The 18387-nt window shown below is 49.1% G+C and overlaps 9 protein-coding genes across 9 annotated transcripts in view; 7 read left to right on the forward strand and 2 right to left on the reverse strand.

Annotated features, from left to right (window-relative positions):
* Window positions 1–320, forward strand: part of Pmar_PMAR018288 (tetracycline-efflux transporter, putative) — a gene marked incomplete at both ends in the record, with an annotated part of 576 nt that extends 256 nt beyond the window's left edge. The window contains one exon of the mRNA XM_002766408.1: window positions 1–320. Coding sequence (XP_002766454.1) covers window positions 1–320 — 320 coding nt within the window.
* Window positions 321–909: 589 nt separating this feature from the next.
* On the forward strand, window positions 910–2045 carry Pmar_PMAR018289 (hypothetical protein; the record flags this gene model as incomplete). The annotated part of the gene is made up of 3 exons (XM_002766409.1): window positions 910–1444; window positions 1492–1628; window positions 1683–2045. The coding sequence occupies 3 exons, from the start codon at window positions 910–912 to the stop codon at window positions 2043–2045; spliced, it is 1035 nt and encodes a 344-aa protein (XP_002766455.1).
* A 1247-nt stretch (window positions 2046–3292) lies between these two features.
* Window positions 3293–4166, forward strand: Pmar_PMAR018290 (hypothetical protein; the record flags this gene model as incomplete). Its single annotated transcript, XM_002766410.1, has 4 exons — window positions 3293–3471; window positions 3508–3613; window positions 3848–3937; window positions 3987–4166. The coding sequence occupies 4 exons, from the start codon at window positions 3293–3295 to the stop codon at window positions 4164–4166; spliced, it is 555 nt and encodes a 184-aa protein (XP_002766456.1).
* A 1463-nt stretch (window positions 4167–5629) lies between these two features.
* Window positions 5630–5792, forward strand: Pmar_PMAR018291 (hypothetical protein; the record flags this gene model as incomplete). Its single annotated transcript, XM_002766411.1, has 1 exon — window positions 5630–5792. A coding segment is annotated over one exon (163 nt), but the record flags the coding sequence as incomplete, so codon positions are not given.
* Window positions 5793–6300: 508 nt separating this feature from the next.
* Window positions 6301–7242, reverse strand: Pmar_PMAR018292 (Transmembrane protein, putative; the record flags this gene model as incomplete). Its single annotated transcript, XM_002766412.1, has 1 exon — window positions 6301–7242. One exon carries the CDS (start codon window positions 7240–7242, stop codon window positions 6301–6303), a length of 942 nt encoding a protein of 313 aa, XP_002766458.1.
* Window positions 7243–11995: 4753 nt separating this feature from the next.
* Window positions 11996–12323, forward strand: Pmar_PMAR018293 (hypothetical protein; the record flags this gene model as incomplete). Its single annotated transcript, XM_002766413.1, has 1 exon — window positions 11996–12323. A coding segment is annotated over one exon (328 nt), but the record flags the coding sequence as incomplete, so codon positions are not given.
* Window positions 12324–12981: 658 nt separating this feature from the next.
* Pmar_PMAR018294 (hypothetical protein) lies at window positions 12982–13337 on the reverse strand (the record flags this gene model as incomplete). The annotated part of the gene is made up of 2 exons (XM_002766414.1): window positions 12982–13133; window positions 13208–13337. 2 exons carry the CDS (start codon window positions 13335–13337, stop codon window positions 12982–12984), a joined length of 282 nt encoding a protein of 93 aa, XP_002766460.1.
* Window positions 13338–14557: 1220 nt separating this feature from the next.
* Window positions 14558–15851, forward strand: Pmar_PMAR018295 (conserved hypothetical protein). The gene is made up of 5 exons (XM_002766415.1): window positions 14558–14787; window positions 14937–15085; window positions 15133–15255; window positions 15300–15397; window positions 15499–15851. Exons 1-5 carry the CDS (start codon window positions 14595–14597, stop codon window positions 15689–15691), a joined length of 756 nt encoding a protein of 251 aa, XP_002766461.1. The 5' UTR covers window positions 14558–14594; the 3' UTR covers window positions 15692–15851.
* Window positions 15852–16313: 462 nt separating this feature from the next.
* Pmar_PMAR018296 (hypothetical protein) overlaps window positions 16314–18387 on the forward strand; it is a gene marked incomplete at both ends in the record, with an annotated part of 5352 nt that continues 3278 nt past the window's right edge. Inside the window, 5 exons of the mRNA XM_002766416.1 lie at window positions 16314–16466; window positions 16510–16624; window positions 16672–16795; window positions 16849–16972; window positions 17487–18301. Coding sequence (XP_002766462.1) covers window positions 16314–16466; window positions 16510–16624; window positions 16672–16795; window positions 16849–16972; window positions 17487–18301 — 1331 coding nt within the window. The remainder of the gene's footprint in view (window positions 16467–16509; window positions 16625–16671; window positions 16796–16848; window positions 16973–17486; window positions 18302–18387) is intronic.

Below are 18387 nucleotides of genomic sequence, written 5' to 3' on the forward strand. Positions count from 1 at the left end.
TTATGCTCTTACTCAACTCGATTGCGATCTATCTTGTAGACAAATGGATCCTCTTCAGTACAACAATTGCGATCTTTTATTCGGGATGGCCTAATATTGTCGCCGATCTGGCCCCCAAATCCAGGATCGGCGAGCTTATGGGGTATATGACCTTCTCTCAAGGTGTGGGAAGGCTGATAGCAACAGCGTTAGCCGGCCCTTTATACGACATGAACGTGAACGTCCCATTTTCTACTGCATCTGGTGGCTGTCTAATAGCAGGCCTCATGTCTTGGGGCATGTACTATCGAATCAAGCAACAATCGACTGGCATCAGATGAACATGTGGCTTCTCATATTCCAAGTCGTCACAGGGTAGGGCCAGTTCTCACCATCTAGATAGGCATTTCTCTGGTTTTTACAACAGCTGCTCGTCTGTCTTGTATCAACTTCGTTCTTACATCGACTGTTCTTACTAGGGGTTGAGCAGCTTTTTCGATGGTCCCGAATATTATTGAGAAGATTAGCCACCCACTGCTAGATGGGCCAGCTTCTCACGAGTTTCACTAATAATCGCATTTATTGTACTTGCGTTATAGCAGTTCGATCATATAGCGAACAGGCTTATTGAGTGGTGAGTTCGTCTCAAAGTATCGTTTTGAAGTTCGGCAGCTTCGACACAAAGCACTGCCTGCCAGAGCTTGTCTCCATAGTACTTATCGAATACTCCCTGCGCACGGCTGGTCAACCAGGTTGACTCAACCTACGGGTCTAAACTCCTCCTTCTGGACAGGCTCATGCCTCGCCTGAGTTTCGGCCGGGCTACGTCATCGCTATGTCTACAGTCTCCATCGGCAATTAATTTTATCATAGTTTTCCTCTGATATTTGCTTGCGATTGATATCATACCATAGAGATGCTTGTTTGGTTATGCATCAAAGGGGCAAGGGACGTACAGTCAACAGTGATACCGCTTTGGTCGCTATGGCCTCTCTGAGGTGGCTACTGTATCTCTCGTCACTGCTCTGCAGTTTCGCGCGGATCCCTGAAGATCCAGTGGTTTTCCTACAATCGTATCAGCGTCCGATCGACAAGGGGAAAATCTCGATAGAGTTTCTATTGTGTCAAGTACGGCAAGCCCAGCTCACAAGAAGGAGGTTCCCCTGGGGTCAGCAAGTGGCCCATTCTCTCTTCCTCAACGACGTATTGCCGTTCGCCTCTCTATCGGAAGAAGCGAGTGACTTCCGTGGTTGCAATGGTTCAAGTGGCCACGGCTCGGAGTTCATCAGCTTCATGCAGTCTCTAGTGAAACCGTGCTTAGATGCCACTTGCGCTGTCATGACACTCAACGAGAAAGCCTGGGAGTTCACCAAACCGCCAATTACCTTTGTGGCCGCCCCTCCTAATGAGGCTGATCCCTACAGCCTCTACGATGTGATCGAAAGGAAGAGTTCCTCTTGCACGGGTGACTCCGGAGCTACACTCGTAAATGGTGATGTCCTCGTGACTCAGGTCTGGCCTTGTACTTGGTAGCGGCGCTGAGGTCTGTTGGTGTACCAGCGAGAGTTGCAGGGACACCTCACTGGAATAAGGGCGATGTCGAGTGTCCCAATGGAGATAAGGATGCTCCGTGTGGCAATCACAACTGGGTAGGAGGCGTCTCTGTCGGTTCTTTCAAGGATCCACGTGTGCTTGTGTATCAGGTAGAGGCGTATATCCCCGAGCATGGGGAGAGTCCAGCCGGCTGGGCAGTGGTAGATCAACGCAGTGTGCCTCTGCGGGCTCTTAATACTTCTTTTTTCATTCCCTCACCAGCTCACGACCAGGATGGTTCCACCGTGAACCATACGATTTACGCGGCGTCCTTTGCTCCGCCAGAGATGCTACTCCATGAATGTGACTATCCAGTGGGATTAGGGGTGCACCCAGCGAAGAACTTCCCTCTGGTTTTCGACTGGTCCTATCAATCAGTGCCGGCTTGGAATACCACTGTCATGTACCACAACTTGGCCGGCCGATGGTATCGCGAAAATTGCCCGGCTGCCGCAGCTGCCGAGATTGTTTAGTCATCTGTTGTCGTCGAACATCTCTCATTTGTTGTATTGTTGACCCTTTTCGACCCCTATAGTATCTGTGGTGTGATAATGATCAGGTTCCCCCAGAGATTCCTAGCGAGATGGGCTAGTGATTTCCAAAGTAGAGGGGAAAATGGCCCATCTCGCTGTACAGGCAGACGGCGACGCCGATCTAAACAAAGAGATTCATGTTTGTGATCTTGAAGACCAGGTCTTTCACATTCTGGGGAGCACATTAAGAGTATAGGAGCCAGTGACGATAACAAACTACCACGGTGTTGGAATATATGTTGGCTTTCCTCACCTGAGCATAAGGATTCTCTCTTTTACTGTAGAATTTGGATAGAAGGGTACAGAAACCAACATGAGAGTACTGGCACAATTGCCCCGGTAAACGAAATTGAAGTTCTGGACAACGAAGTCGATTTTCCTAAAGGGACGAAATTGGAGGTCTGAAGGTGTACTCGACGAAATTGAAAGTTCTGACGAATTCGAAGTTTTAAAAGTCGAAATTGAAACTTTTATTCATACGAACTTGAACTTCCTATCGACTTCAGACGAACTCGAATGTTCTACGACGAAGTTGAAAGTTCTAATTGTGAATATGATCTTCCCAATTCGGATTCGTACCTCCAACTTCGCGCGTCCCGACAGAATTGATGGTTCCAAAAACGAACTAGATGTTTAAAAGGTGTATAGAATTCGGATAGAAGGGTACAGAAACCAACGAGAATCTCCCAAAAATGACTCAGAATTCTCGTCTTGTCACCACCACGTGTACTTGGCCATGTGCCATGTGCATATTTCCGCATACTCAACTACCGAGACACGTCTTACAGGGGCTACAACATAGGCGAGATTTGCTCCTAAAACTCAGGCAATATCTCAATTTGAGGTCCTCAAAATGCATTCTAGGGCACCTCAAATCCTGGTTGACCATAACATAACTTAATTAGATATCACAAGGCCTCTGAAATTCTCAGTCGTGAGAGCTACGACGTGAAATGCCTCCCTGAATTGTGTTGTCTTTGTCCCTTCCTGCCAAGGGGGGGGCCTCACTGGTTTGTGTTGGCCCTGTCCCTTCACAATGTTGGAGGAGAAGTAGGGAATCCCTCTCGGCCAACTGGCACACTGTACACACGATTGCTCACTACGGATGTCGAGAAATTTTCCGAGCAAGGTAGCGGTCATTGTTATTGCATGAATGACCATTCTCAGTTTCCTCTCGTATTATCACTATGGTAGCTGCTTCTACAGCCAGCAGCTCGACCTCTGGCGAAAGTGATCCCACCTTGGCCCATCGTGTTCTCTGCGTTCATGGCCATGCTCAGAGCGCTGAGGGCTTCCGTCAGAAGACTGGTGGTATCCGGAGGCAGTGCAAGAGACTAGTCCATTTCGAGTACGATATAACCAGCAGGTCAGTAGTGCTCCTTGTCATCCCCCTCTATCTCAGCTTCCTCCAAGGGCCCTTCGAGGTGCCTCCAGATGACGTTTTCGCCAGCCATGACCCTGACAGCGAGAAGACTTACACTTGGATTGATCCTAAGAAGGAGAGTCCGGTAGGTTTGTAGGCGGCGTGTGTGGTTTCCTACAGTTTCTTCTCCAGGAAAACTTGGGCGAGTTTTTTGTAGAGAGCATTGCGAAGGCCATGACCCCAGAGACACAGGGCTTGTTGGGTTTTCCATGGGTTGCCTGCCATCCTTCTTGCTATGGCTCGGTACCCTCAGGCATTCGAAAATGTGAGCTATCGTCATCATCTAGAATCGCTGATCATCTGCTCTCGGTCATTCTAGGTTAAGTTCATCATCCTTTGTGGCGCATTTTTCCCACAGAATAATAGTGAGCAGGAAGCAGAAATTCGTGCTTGTCCCCTGTGGCCCAAGGTGATGTTATAAACAGTCGCCTCGTCGCCACTAACTGGCATCTCGTTAGGTTCGGGCGATGTTCATCTGTGGCAAGTCAGATCAGGTGGTCGCCGAAGACCGTAGCCTTAGAGTTGCCAAGATGTTCACTGATCCAGTTATATTCGAACACGCCAAGGGCCACATGGTCCCCGCAGAGGCTCGGAAGGATGTTAAAACGTTTGTTCAGGAATCTCTGGAGTCTGAGTGACTTTCAACTACGGGGCTGAGTTTCTGTTACTAACTGTGCACTGCTCGTGATGGTGGTATTGTGTTCCATACCTTTCGGCCATCGATTTTGCGGTTGGGGCCACCGTTCCAGCGAACAACTGAAATCACCTTCGCAGACGGTGGCGGTCGAATGAGGAAATTAATCACACGGATAGGGACATCAATTTCGGGTTGTAGTCTCCACCACACAAATGAAGAGCTCTTGAAAGTGCGCAATAATGTATGCGGATGGAAGAGCTCCTCGCTGCGTGAAGTCATGCTCTGTGGAAAGCTTGCCGTCTGCAGTGTTCCATCTTGCCCGTACCTATTGCTTCCGTTAGCCTGAGAAGAGGCGTCATCGAACTTAGTTAAAATTGCAACCCGGAATTGATGCATTTATCCACGAAACGATTTTCCATAGTTGACCGCCACCACCAAATTGACGCTCGCGAATGTGACTTTTCCGATCGCTAGGAGTCAACATTTCCCTATGCCCCGCCGTAGTCGGCTTCGCCCTAGAGTACTGCTAGTGGCACTGACTTTGGCCCTCGGAGGACCAAGGTTGATGTGGAGCGTGGGCGAGACGGTGAAGAGCGTGCCAAGTCTGCTCATCCTACCGATAGTGTGGCCCATGGCCTCCATCAGCGCCACTGTCAAGGCGTGCCCAGTTATGGCCTCCCTCCTTGGCCTCGCCCTAGGATCATATTTCCTCCAGTGGTTGATGCGAATCGTCAAGCCAAGAGTAGCAGCTGTTAAGGGTAAGTCTCCATCAGGCCCTTGAATGAGACTGACAGTTTTCCTATCAGATGAGTTAACCTTTGAACCAGCGCCGCTCTTCGGTCGCTTCCAAGTGTGGCGGGTCTTCACATATCCCCTGGTTCATCCCAACTTCGCCAGCCTTATGGTATCGACTATTCATCTGCTTTTTAGCTTGGACTTGGAGTCCACTCCCAACATCGATCTTCCTGGTGGGGCTAACCTGCGCTGTGGCGCCGCTCCCATTTCCGCTGGCTTCTGCTACCCCCTCTGTGGCATCGGGTCGAAGCATCTCGCAGTGCTCGTGGTCTTAGCAACAGGCACATCAGTGTTGGTCGGGTCGTGTGGCCGACTAAGGGACAATTGGACCATCGTATTTGGAGGTCTATCGACCGTATGCTATGCTGTTGATGGTGCTATCATTACTATCTATGTATTGCTTGCTGGTGCCGGTGTAACACTGCCGCCCGACCCTTCCTTTGTTTCCGTCAGGCTGTTCATCGCAGCACTGCAACTATGCATGGATTTAGTCACTTCGGAGCCTCGAAAGTCTTTCCTGGACTTCGGCTCACTTGCGCACTCAACAGCCTTCCTCTGCGGTGTAGCCTACGTCACATTTGTAACTCCCATGTTGGGCTCTACCAACCACTCGTGGCCGGAGCGACTCTTCCGGCCAGCATTGGCGGGCTACCCGCGTTACGTTGTACCATGTCAAGGGAGCTCAACAAGGTGTTTGAATATCTTGCATCCGAGCCTTCAAGTCTCACTATACAGCGTGCGCATCTTCTGGTCAATGCTCAGCCTAGTTGTGGCCGTCTTAATGGCTATTGCGATCTCTCGGAATGTCCCAGGGAGACCTCAGCGGCTACCGGTGATGTCAGAATTGGATCGGCTAGTGGGCGGCTACTCCACTGAAGCTAGACGGGCCGAGCACTCGAAGCGTCCTACTATGGACGAGAAGCCCACAGGAGGTTTGGGAGACATTCTGTGAACGTAAAACTATTTTGTATCATTTCTTTTGTCAACTATTGTGTTCGTCAAGTCGGGGGTAAATGTTATTGCGACTTGCCGTTCCCTTCTCGGAGGTCTCCACTATTGGGGAGATGAATGAGGTTACACTTCTTCTCACCTACCTTTGATGGTTAGGGCTGTGTGGTAGGCTCTCACGTAGCCGATCTGTCTCCACAAGAATCCTCCAACAACTACTGCGCATACTTCAGAACTCTATCTATCCCATCTGACTCCACTTCCCTCAACACAACAGCTATTCTATTCGGTTCAGTCCGCCAACAAAAACTCTCTTAGGGTGACGAGTACCGCATTGGAAAATACTTCAGTGATTCTCAAAATAATCATATATGGACGTTGATCCGATGCAATCACTCTTTCCCGATAATCTGGGGGACAGCTCCATCTCTACTGGCCGTGATCGGAACATTCACCACTTCACGAGGCTGCCGTGTTTCCTTCCAACCCAGGATCTTCTCCAGTAGTAACAAACACGTCGAACTAACAATCATCACGGCACCTCCGACACTGAGTGGATGCACAGGGGACGAGGTTGCTATCCGTTGCCACACGAAGGACAAGGCGACGTCCAGCTGTCGGAGCATGGCGCAGTTTTGGGGCTTCTCAATTTGCATGGCCCTGTTGAAGGCAAACTGTGTGCCAACTCCAAAGATGCCAGCGATAATACCGAGTTGATATGCTCTTGTGTTGGATGTGAATGGAGGTAGCTGGAAGGAATTCGGGATAGACAAGGCCACGATGGTGCTCATGACAGTGCCAGCGACACCCCAATAGAAGACCATCACGTAATAGTGAACAGCACCTCCGACGTAGCGAACGACAATAGGGACAAAACCGCCGATCAAAGCACCGAGAAGAGAGGCGAGGATAGCCGAGACGGTGGTATCTTTCCCGCCGTCCTGCGGAGCTGCTGCTGAGCCGAAGAGGAAACTCGGCCTGGCGACGAAAATCACACCAGTGAAGCCAAGGAAGAGGGAGCACACCTCCACTTTAGTCGAGGGTTCTCGTAACAAACAAACTGCATAGAGCATCGTGAAGAGGGGGTTTGTGAAGAATAGGGCATTGGCATCGGCTACCGGCATGCTTCCGATCGCGTAGTAGAGAAGGAAGTTGGACATCGCGCCGAGAAAGCCTCTGAAAAGACACACCAGACGGATGCCATGTGGACCGACTGGGTTAACTCCTGCATAGTAACAAGCTATCAGGCAGACCAGTAGTTGTATGAGAGATCGTCCGAGCATGAGCTGGGCACTGGAGAACGTATCACTCGCTAAGTGAGCACAGACTTGCATGAGGGAGAAGAACAAAGCAGACAGGACACAGAGGCCACTGCCGAGGAGGGACGTGGGACCAACTATCGTCCTGGGCTGACTGGTTTCAATGCTGCTGCTGCTAGATCGAGAGATCACAACCAGCTCGACTTCATTCGACCGCGGAGTTGTTGGTGATGAGAAGGCTCGGGGATTGGCCATAGACTTGTTACACTGTGAGTTTACTGTTTCGCTTCCTCCTTACCCTGATGTCAATTGATAATAGCCTCTGTGTAATGTCACTAGCAATCTACACCAGCCGTGAAACATGATACAAATCCGTTACGTAATCCGTCGTCACTCCGATCCACAAGCACCCGAACTTGACACAAGACTGATGGTCATTTGAAAACATCGTAGCTCGGTGGAAAGGCGGAGGACATGATGATACCAAAAATTAATCTTCCCGCCAAGCTTCGGTGATCAGTGCTTGAACATGGTATCATCAACTCTCAACGGGGCTACCAATAGGGTCATGGCAGAGGCGTAAAGTAAAGAGATGACGAGTAGTAGCCGAGAACATAAGAGAAGAGCTCGTCCCAGGCTAAGGAAGCCTACGAGACTCGTACCGGTGACATGCTCATCAAGGTGCTCATGCACACTATCAAGAAAATGGTATCGCCAACGGCGATTCGCCATCAACAGCCTCTTTACTGCCTGGCGAGCAAGGCGAACCGCTAAGATGTGCATCACGGAGTTGGTACGAACAGTCGCCTTGAGGCGACAGTGGGGATGGACGAAGAGACGTTATAAAGAGCGGCTTTCAACGTAGTGGGCGCATCTTCTCCCCAAGGCCTGGTCGATTCACCAGCTCCTTGTGCCATGTTATGAGCGCTTATCAGCCACGATCAGTAACTCAAGTTGACTGACGGTAACGCCGGAGCCCCAACAATCTGGTGTTTGCTCAAATGGCCTGCAGCCTTCTCCCGCATGTCGGTACCAGAAATGTCGACCTTACCTTCACATAGTGCATTTTGCGACTATTTTTCAACTATTCAAATTCACCGGTTGTTGCGGAGCCTAAAATTGTCCACGTAACCATGGAGGAAGGAGGGTATGGGAGTTACCACTACGCTGATGCTATGAACCTTCTCGCTGATGTGAGCAAGCACAAATTTCGGAAGTTTGCAAATATAGATAGAATGATCGGAATCCGGTATATGTCCCTTTTCTGTCACTGAAGTTCACCCTCATGAACAATGGCTCGAAAACTTACCTCAGTTAGTTCCGCACTGGGAAGACTTACCACATTCCGCATCTTATTCGAGATGCGTTCGCGAAGGCTCTCTTCAAAGAAGCCGTCTCGTGGCTCTAATCTTGCCTTGAAAGAGAGAAAGGTCGCGACACCATACACGCACCACAAATGCGGAATTGCATCACTCATCGGGCGCGCGCGAAATTCAGCTCATTTTCAAATTTTTGATCGAACGATCAAATTTCAACTTGCCTCCTAGACCTAACAGCGATCATAACCTCAGTTGAACATTCTGGGGATCATCTTGCGGGATGCTCCTCGAGCCACAGCGGTCTCTACCGCTCCTTTCTGAACAAGCTATAGTTTAATCGATCTCCATTCGTAGCAAGATGTGAAATAGACACATTTTTACATCGTAAATTTTGTACATTAGTCAATCACAAGAGCATCATATTATCAAAACTTATCATCAGTTGACTTAACCTTCCCTCATGGGCAAGAAGGCAGCTGGTAAGGGCAAGAAGGGCAAGGCCGCGAAAGCACCTCCTGTGATAGAACCTCCCAAGTGAGACCTCATAGTACGAGATAGAACCTTTAGAGACTCGATTTCCCGCCCAGAGAAGTATAATAGAATGGATTCTATAATTGTTCAATGAGCTAGTTTGTCTATCGCATTCTGTTCATTTGTTCGACTGGTTGAGGTTGTTGATGATGATGATGAACGTTTCACCAGTGACTCGTATAATCTACCAAGTCAAACGTGTATAATTCTGTTCCCGCAAAAAGCGCATTATGAGAGTCAATTCTGTAATCGGCATTACCTCAGATTTTCCCATCCTGAGTTCAAACCTGCCCGCCTAGACTCCCGGGTTGTCCAAGCGACCATCAAGCTTGCCGCGCCGGTGTGCACCCTCTTAGAGTTCACCAAAGCACTACCTCCGGTAAGGAGGTACACTACCTCTATATACTTCCCGTATTGCCATGCTATGGTAGACTACCAAAATATCATACATAACGGACTTGATAGTCAAAAGGCACGGGGGCAGTATACGAGAAGTGTCGGTGTGTGTCAACAGGTGAGCTTACTCTCGGGGATCATCCTTCCTTATGTGGTGTGGGAGACTTTACAGTACACTCCGGTATACACTATGGATCACACCATTATACAAAATCATAGGAATGTTCTCCTGAATGTTGAGAGCACTAGTGTTGGTTGGAGAAGGGCGTCTGCTATGTCGTCAGCCAATTCACATTGTTATCATATTGATACTTCTGGAAACGAACTGGAGGCATTGCTTAGGATCACAGAGTGGCTCGCACTATTCTAACCCACCCGGGTTCAGTTTTGTGGTATTAATCACTCCCTCTCTCCCTTTCTACAGGTTCCATCCCGAGGAAATAATCCGGCCAGATGAGACGCTTGAGGTGAGGGCGGCTACTGCGTGATGACATGGATCTGGCGTTGTCGTTGTGGTGCAGGATTGTGGTATCACTGGGGGAGAGTGCGTCGTCTACTACGACTTTGTGCCACTCACAGGAGCATTGCTGCAATAGTGAGGGAGCATATTGAACCTCCTCACAAGTCGTACCATGATGAACCACATTGAGATGTTCAATGTCTAGTCGCCTTTGTGTTTGAGATTGACTAATGGGAAGTCCAAATAGAGGCGAGGTCATCTCTCATTTCCTTTATTGAGTGGCTTCAGCACTACTCCAGCTGGCCACCGGAGTAGGTACTTCCTGCTATCGTTGTTTCCGGTTCATCATCCTTGTCTCGACTTCGACCCACTGTGGCTACTCATTATGAGATGTTCAGGAAGTGTCGGATACTAGGATTGCTCTACTGTATGACTATTCATGAGGGAGCTCGACTGGTCCAGAAGTGCTCTCGAAAACGGCATTGAGTTGAGGTTTATCTTGACAAGAAGTTCGAATTTGAGATGCAGTCTGTGAATTCGCCTTGTTCATTCCATCAATGCAGTAAGCTTGCCTGAGAAGCTGAGTAAGTACATATACCCCATGAACCGGTGGAGGGGTGAACGATCTCTATACGAAGGCGACACAGTGATTGGCCTTGGTCTTAGGAGCCATGATAAACACAACACTATCGTTTTTCAGTAGGTAAATACAGCAGTATATAGCAAGACTAAGTAGCTCTAGCTAAAGGTCAGACCAAGTATGAAGGATTGTGCGCAGGTGTCTCCGGAAAAGTCTACAACAGAAGTCGCTAAGTACCGATACGGTGTGAAAATCATGGCCAAGGATTTGAGTGCCGTTGAATCCAATAGGGATTCTATCAATAGTCAACTGTGTAGAAATTTGTGTAGATGACAACCCGAGTGCTGAGATGAATAAGCACTAGCTTTATTGTCACCCGTGCTAGCCCTACGGTCTATCATGTTGAAAGGTTGTCGTTTTAATTTGTATTATCAATAGAGGCAGGCCACGTGTTCCGGTATGAGTGGGAGTCATCATCGTATAGATTATCAACGACAGCTGTAGTAGATGGCTTGCTGCGTTTGCTTCTTACTGTGGCTAAAACTGCTAAGAATGCAATCGTAGGCTGGCCGAGGCGGATGTATTGGGTTTTGAATCGAAAGCCGTTGACGTGGAACTGTCAACTAAGTAGAGTATATTCTGTTGACGCATTCCATCATCGCTTAGTGGTGATGAAGAATAACGGAACGACTCATGGTCTGTCATATGCGCTTGTATCCGCACGCATACGCATCCACGTGTTATTATAACACAGCTATCGATACACTCCATCGTCATGTTTGGTGAAGCAACCGTTAAGGGTGATAGTTGAACTGAGAACTCGAGACCGAGCTGATTTGCTGCTGTGGGCCACAGTGGAATGACCCGCTTCGCTCGCCCTTTGATGAGGTTGAGAGTCGCTCGACCATCATTTCCATCTCCGTCAACCTAACCAGATCTCAACGTAACGATGGTGGCTGGGTCGGATCATTGTACAACGTGCGGTTACGAGTATTATACGCATGCAGCACGGACATTCCGGTTCTGCATTGACCCTAGGGACGAGAAAATATCCGTGTTAACGACGAGAATGATTTCAGGATCAAGGAGATAAGGAGGTCTTCGTATTGGAATAACCTCGAGGTTGAGACAACGCCTCGTATATAAGTAGGAGTTTCACCAGTGTATTCACTCGGTAATCAATGGCCAATTCCACCCCTACCGGCACTGCTGCATTCAAAAGGATTCCACTAGCGGTCCTCGTAAGCTGTCTAACTGTCATGAACGCCTCGTCTCTTGAAGTAACTCCAGTCCCTTCCTGTGTCGTGCATTATGTGCTACTGTCCCTCACTAGGTGACTATGGGAAGTGGCGCTGCGTGCTCTGTTGAAGGTCTTTATGGCCGTACAGTGATGTTCAAGTGGCTTCCAAAGACCGCCTCACCCTCCCTATTGGAATACACTAGGCCGTCCATTAGCATCATCTACCTCAGTTGTGATGGCAGGAGCGCACTGGAGTAAGTCCATGCACAGTACTCATCTCTAGCATATACGCTTTATTCCAGCGCTGCCGAAGCCACGGTAGCTGTTGAGGAATGGATACCCAAGGTTGAGTCAGCGGCCCGAACGACTGCCAGCCAGGATCGTGAACCTTCGTTGTCGGAGATGTGCAAAATATCAGTGGAAGCCATGGCGATGTCGGAAATGAATGTCGGGGGAAAGAATGCGAATCAAGGTTTCATAGCGATGTTGTGCAGCAGAGTCGAACCATTGCATACTTCCCTTGCCGAGGCCCGTTCCGAGACTGATGATGAGCTTGTGAAAGAGGAAACGAAGAAGATGAAGAAGAAACGCTTTAGGCTTTTTTCGGGGAATTCTTTCCGGAAGTTATGATAGACCGTTGTGATGATGACGATGTCAATAGATGTCATGTCCATTGCGAGTGTCGTTGAGTTCGTTGAGTATTAGCGATGCCAGTAGCTAAATGAGAGCCGAAACTATCCGCAGGGGGCACTGTTTTGATCCGCCGCGGCTTGAGAACTCAACTGCTCAGACATACTGTAGGGCGGCTGCTGCCCTCGAGATAGTCCTTTCTGAGCTACACAGTATCAAGTGCGCATGTGCCTGTGCTGTTCATGTGAGATCCCCATACTAGCATTCAAGATTGTTCGTGGTAGGCAGGCTCGACCCGAAACCGCTCTCCATGGAGTTCGCCAGACTCACAATGTGATGGGATGTCTGTAAGTGGCTCGATTGATGTCGTCTACAGTTCCATCATATCCGGCCTCAATACCCGGCAATGTACAATGTCTTCCATTCTTGTTGTTGCCAAAAGTGTTGTTACTAAGAAGGTAGTGTTACCGAGCCGAGGCAACTGGTTGCAGTTCTCTGAGGATTCTGAGTATAGAAGTTCTCATTGCTGGTCGAGTTCGATAATAAGCAACTCAATAACCGTGTGTGCTACGCAGACTGCATAGTGGACTAACCAGTTTAACACAAGAGCATATATAGTGCAAGGGAAAAACCTAGTATATTGGTATCACACAGCTGTTCACTTTTTGGCCGTCTTCTTCTCGGGATTGGATTCCATCTCCATCTCCTCATCGACGATCTCTTCTATGGACCCATCCGGCACCTTATCCTTCTTGTAGATCACAATGTACGCTATTTGAGTATCGGCCCGACCCCCCACCAACTCGTCCACTAGATACACACTGATGCGGTGTCTCCCCACAGTAGAGGATATTGCGACCTCTAGTCATGCTGAGTGACCTTACCATCATTGAACCGAACCCATTGGTCCTCTTTAAATACATCCCCATCAGCTTCCTTGAACCCAAAGGACATAGTCCTGACCAATGCCATAGCCCGACCCATAGTGTCCACCCTCAGCTGGTCGCCGCTCATGAGATATTATCGACACACACCTGTAGTTGCCCGTAGGTATTTACTCTCCATAATTGAAATCGATCGATAATCCCTTTCTTTTCCTCGCATGTGATTCCTCTAATTGAGGTGTTTAATAACGCCTGAGCAGCATTGTGAATTGATTGATATCTTTCACGGCAGCCAAGATACAATGTAGGCCCGGATGTGTACCTCCCTGAGTTGTCTTATCGAATGTCTCCGGAAACATAACCCGAATAAGCTGGCAGGCTCGAAGGCATTATTGGCCTTAGTGCCGAGGTTCTTGAAGGTCTGGTGGACCAAGGCGCTCAGGCCCCTCTCCTGACCGCTACCCTCACTATGTGACCCGCTGTCGTAGGTGACATCACAGTGATTAGGAGTCTCGGGAAGACTGAGTAGTACTACTTCAATAGAGCCTGCCTAAGTGGAGGGCCTGTATGGTGGCATTCATGTAACAGGAGTTGCCCAGGTTCACTAGGCTGATGGGCAACGTCTCGATCTCTCTTCCCTGGAATTGAAGTAAACCTTTCCCAGCGGTCTTTTCTTATAGCAGCGATCGAGTACGCGATGTAGTAAGTGATAGTACTTTACGAACTTTCCTATTTCACTTCGTCTGATAAGTCCTCCACGAATGCAGTGTTTTCAGCAGGAGTTTTCAACTGCGGACCCACAGCTGTGCCTGGAGTCGATCAGAGATACTATCATCGCTGGGAAGAGTAGCTCTAACCTAATAAGGTGATCTTCCGGTTCGGCTTAGTTCAAGGTGATCATCACAGTCCTTTCACAGATCGCCAGGCAAGCCCATAATCCTCTGTTTGCCGCGCGGTACACTCGTAAGCTTCTCCAGTTGATTTTGAGAAGGAGAGTTTTCGCTGACGGTAGAGCTCCCCAGGCATCGCGGAGGCGACCCAGGTTCAAACATATCATGAGCTGTTAATGTGGACCTCGTCCGGTACAAAAATCTCTACTTTTAAAGGTTGTCTGCAACTCGTTCCACGGTTAACACAGTTGTTTACATAGTGATAACAAGTCTTCCTGCCGTTGTTAAGTGGGGAAAGTCGACTCATAATATCGACGTTAATACCACGGAGCCCGTAGCAGTTACAAATATTGCGACGATTGGGTGTGTAAATCTTAGCACGAACGATTATACGGAGAAAGCGGAATTTTTCACACAGATTTACAATCGTTAGAGCACGTAACACCATCAAACATCATATCTCTAGAAAGATATTTCATTTCACTCCTATTTCACCTATGGCAGGAGGTAGTACTTTACGTAACTCCAACTCTGCTGTTACTGCTAGTCAGCGGCCTGTAGTAGCCTGCGACCTTGATGAGGTCCTTGGCCAATACCTGGCCACTTACTCAAAGTGGCACAATAGAGTTTATGGCACACACTTGAAGGTCTCCGACTTCTTCACGTATCGTTTCTGGGAAGTTCAGGGAGGTACTACTACTCGTATTTACATACCATAAAGATGGCTTATTCGACTATCGTTAGTTCTGGGTCCGTAGTAGTGATTTCTCCGTGGAAAGTCGTGCGCTCGAACGACCAGTTGGTGACTCGGTCGAGTGAAGGTCTGCCGTGGCTGTCAGGTACAGCGAAGGAGGCTATGGAGAAGTGCTACCTCTTTCACGAGTCTCCTGAGTTCAAGGCCGGCATTCCTCTCGTTCCCGGTGCTCAGGAGTACATAAGGAAAATCGGAAAATTCGCTGATGTTCATATAGTTACTTCCCGGCAAGATGTGAGTCGTGGTTTCACCACTGACACCATCAACGTCGCTTTTCTTAGCAAATTCGACAAGACACTTACGACTGGATTTTCAAGAACTTTGGTATCCCCTCCAGCAGGGTCCATCTAGGTAATCACTTCGGCCTGTCTGGCAAGCAGATCTCCAAGGCAGACATGTGCAAAGTAAGTTGGTTGGCCTGTTTGGTTATGTTGATTTATATTGATAGGATATTGGTGCTAGCTTACTGATCGATGATAACCCAACGTATATCAATGACGCTGTTAGTCACGGCTTCGGTGGAATCCTATTCGACTACAATCATGAGTAAGAGGCGGGGGTGATGATGTTGCTGATGATGATGATGTTGTTGTTGTTGTTGTTGTTGTTGTTGATGTTGATGTCGCTGTAAGGTGGTGTTGTTGTAGGTACGGTTGGAGTCATGATCCAGAGTCACCCATTCCTAAAGAAGCAGTGGTGGCCACGAACTGGGAAGAGGTGTATGATTACGTTAGAAGGATGGTGCCTCTAGCGGTCACTGTATCCTCTTCCACCTCTACTGCTCCTGCTAAACAGAATAACAGCAGTGATGAACTGGATGGAATCAGAGTACGTGCGTAAGTCACTGTGAACATGTGTGAGCACCCTGGGAGGTTTCTCATAGCTTACTGTTCATTTCCTTTCTCTGTTGATATCACTAAAGTCGGCAACATCATCAGTCTACTGCTGCCGGTGTTGTCGCTATCTTGTAGCTTCACCGTTACTATTTATAGTTCCTCTCCCTCGAGAAATAAGTTCTGCTATCATATAGTAACTGTTGTGTTGGCTCAATGCTCTGGTCTTTCCCTGGGGTTGCTCAAGTTCATGTCGAGTAACGGAAGGATGACGGCAAGTGAAGTATCTGTTGGAAGCATACGCGCTGAGTACGGGAGGCTGATCGAAGCCTTTTCGAATTGTTCTTTACTATCTGTTAGTCAAGGAGATCTCGAGGTTAGAGGAAAAGTTCAGCCCAAGTTTGAGCTGACGCATTTCGCTGGTGGTTCTCGCCAGATCTGTTGTAAAGGGAGGTGCCCTCATGTCAGGTGAGGCGACCACAGGTTGCCGGATCGAGGCTCGACCGGCCGCCCTGCACTTCTCGGGGGTCAGACCTCGTACCCGATACAAGGAGAGGTTGCGTATAGTCAACACTGGCAGCCGCAGTATGAGGTATCAGAGGGCCTGTCCTTCCTTCTACTCCTTGACTATGGTCCTCAGACTGACCATAGTATCGCTGTCGAGCTCCTCCTGCATCCAGCTAGAGTTCATCAAGGTGGGGCTCTTGGCACCGGGCATGGCTCAAGACATCGATGTGGTGGTCACTCCTGAGGACTATAAGTACAGCTTTGAGAGTATTGAGGTAATGGTGGTTGCTCATTGGGACGTGTTGGAATTGTCATCAGATCATATGTGGTCCGACTGACGATTCAGAGAGGTATGGGTTGCAAGTCCCTGTACATGTCTATGCTAGTGGCAACAAGCTCGTGGAGAAAACGCTGCCCCCGATAGTTGACTTCGGTGATGACGTGTGGATGACCTCGCGGTGATGCTATTATGATGGTTAGGGAAGGTCCCTGTAGGGGGGGTGGTCGAGAGGCGCTTTGTATTGCGCTGTGATGTGCCTTTGGAGTTCGAATTTGAGGTTTTGCACTTGCGTCGGCATCCGGACATAGCAGTAGTGGTAGACAGGTGGGTTCCTCATGAGCGTGTTGGAATGTAAGAAGAGGAGAGCTTAGGACTAGGATAGCCCCGGAGGTGCCAGCGGAGCTCCGTGTGGAGTATCGTCCGACTAGCTTCACAACGGCTGTGGCTGAGGTCGAGGTGGTACTGGCTCAGTTCGGGGGAGAACCTACTAGAAGGATGAAAGTGAGAGGGACGGGGAGGGGGGGACTCTAGCATGGAGTAGATTTACGTTGGAAATGCCTTCGAGTCTTCCGCTAAGTGAACTTGAATGGAATATTATATGTAGTATGTTTTTGCTTGGTGGTCTTGACTCGTAGTTGATGTGAAGAAAGTTGTAGAGATCTGTGTGTTAATCTATCCGGGGGAAGCGGGTGGAAAGTTTGCGTGCAATCGCAAAGAGTGGGTAGGAGCAGTAACATATATGTATCTAGGAATTAATATTAGCGTCGGCTTGGAGGGATTTGACGCTCAGATCTGTGGTACATGTGTGCCTGGATTGAGGAAAGATAGAGAGAAAGCTAAGGGCTTGTTTGAAATAGAGAGGCGGAGGCAACAGGTGCATGATGCGTCTATAGTTAGGAGGGTGGAAAAACTGATGGAAAAATCGAAAAATCGTAAAGTCGCTCGAAAGACAGTTGTCAGGAGAACGACTCATAGACAGAGAGAGAGGACGGTTGGGGGAATTTACTTGCCAGAGGTCAACACTGGTGGAAAATTGACGCAAAATGAGACGGCATATGTGCTGATGCAGAGGGCGGGAAAGGTGCCGCTGAGGCACTTGAGGAGGTACATCGAGCAGGTGAAGGGTGGGGAGGTGAGGGAGAGGGAGAGGAAAAGGAGGAAGGATCGGGCGATACGAAGGATGGGGGAAGTTCTGTGGCGTGCGGTAGTGTGCTGGTATTGGTCCGCTTGGAGGGATTCGTATGATGCTGCGAAGAGTGGGGCTAGGAGGGCGGCCAGGAGGGCTCTTGCTGAGGAGGTGAGAGAGAAGGCAGCGGCGGCGGCTTTGGTCGATGATGATGATGATGACAGTGAGGAAGAAGAGAGTGAGGGGGAAGTAGAAGCTGTGGTGGAAGTTGTTGCTGAGGCTACAACGGTGGGCCAAGAGGTTGATGATGACTATGAGAAGGACTCCAGAGTGGTCGAGGCGAGGAGGCTGATTGAGGAGAGGGGCGTTGGGCCGGTGGTAGAGCCGGAAGAGGAGGAGGAGTCATCGAGTGAGGAGGAGGAGGGGGAGTACGAGTTGAGTGAGGACGCCAAGTTGTTGATAGAAATAGCGGAGCAATTGGAAAAGGAAAGGAATGGTGAGGAAGTGGAGGCCTCTGAGGAAAGTGAGGAAGTCATTGAGGAAACCCCGGTTGAGGTGGACGATGAACAGGAGCAAGAAGAGGAGGAAGAGGTGATAGTTGACATCGTGGAAGAGGACAGTGAAGAGGTACAAGTTGCAGTAGAGAGTGGCGAAGCTGTTGAAGATACCGGTGGACGAACCTACTCGTTCCGGGAGCCGGTTAAGTACGACTTCACGCTGGGAAGGGGCATGCTCCCCACGTTGGCGTTGGGTGGGGCTCTATTGCCAGGAAGAACGGCCAGGAGGCCTC

This window comes from Perkinsus marinus (assembly GCF_000006405.1).
Source record: "Perkinsus marinus ATCC 50983 genomic scaffold scf_1104296972926, whole genome shotgun sequence".
Lineage (NCBI taxonomy): Eukaryota > Perkinsozoa > Perkinsida > Perkinsidae > Perkinsus > Perkinsus marinus.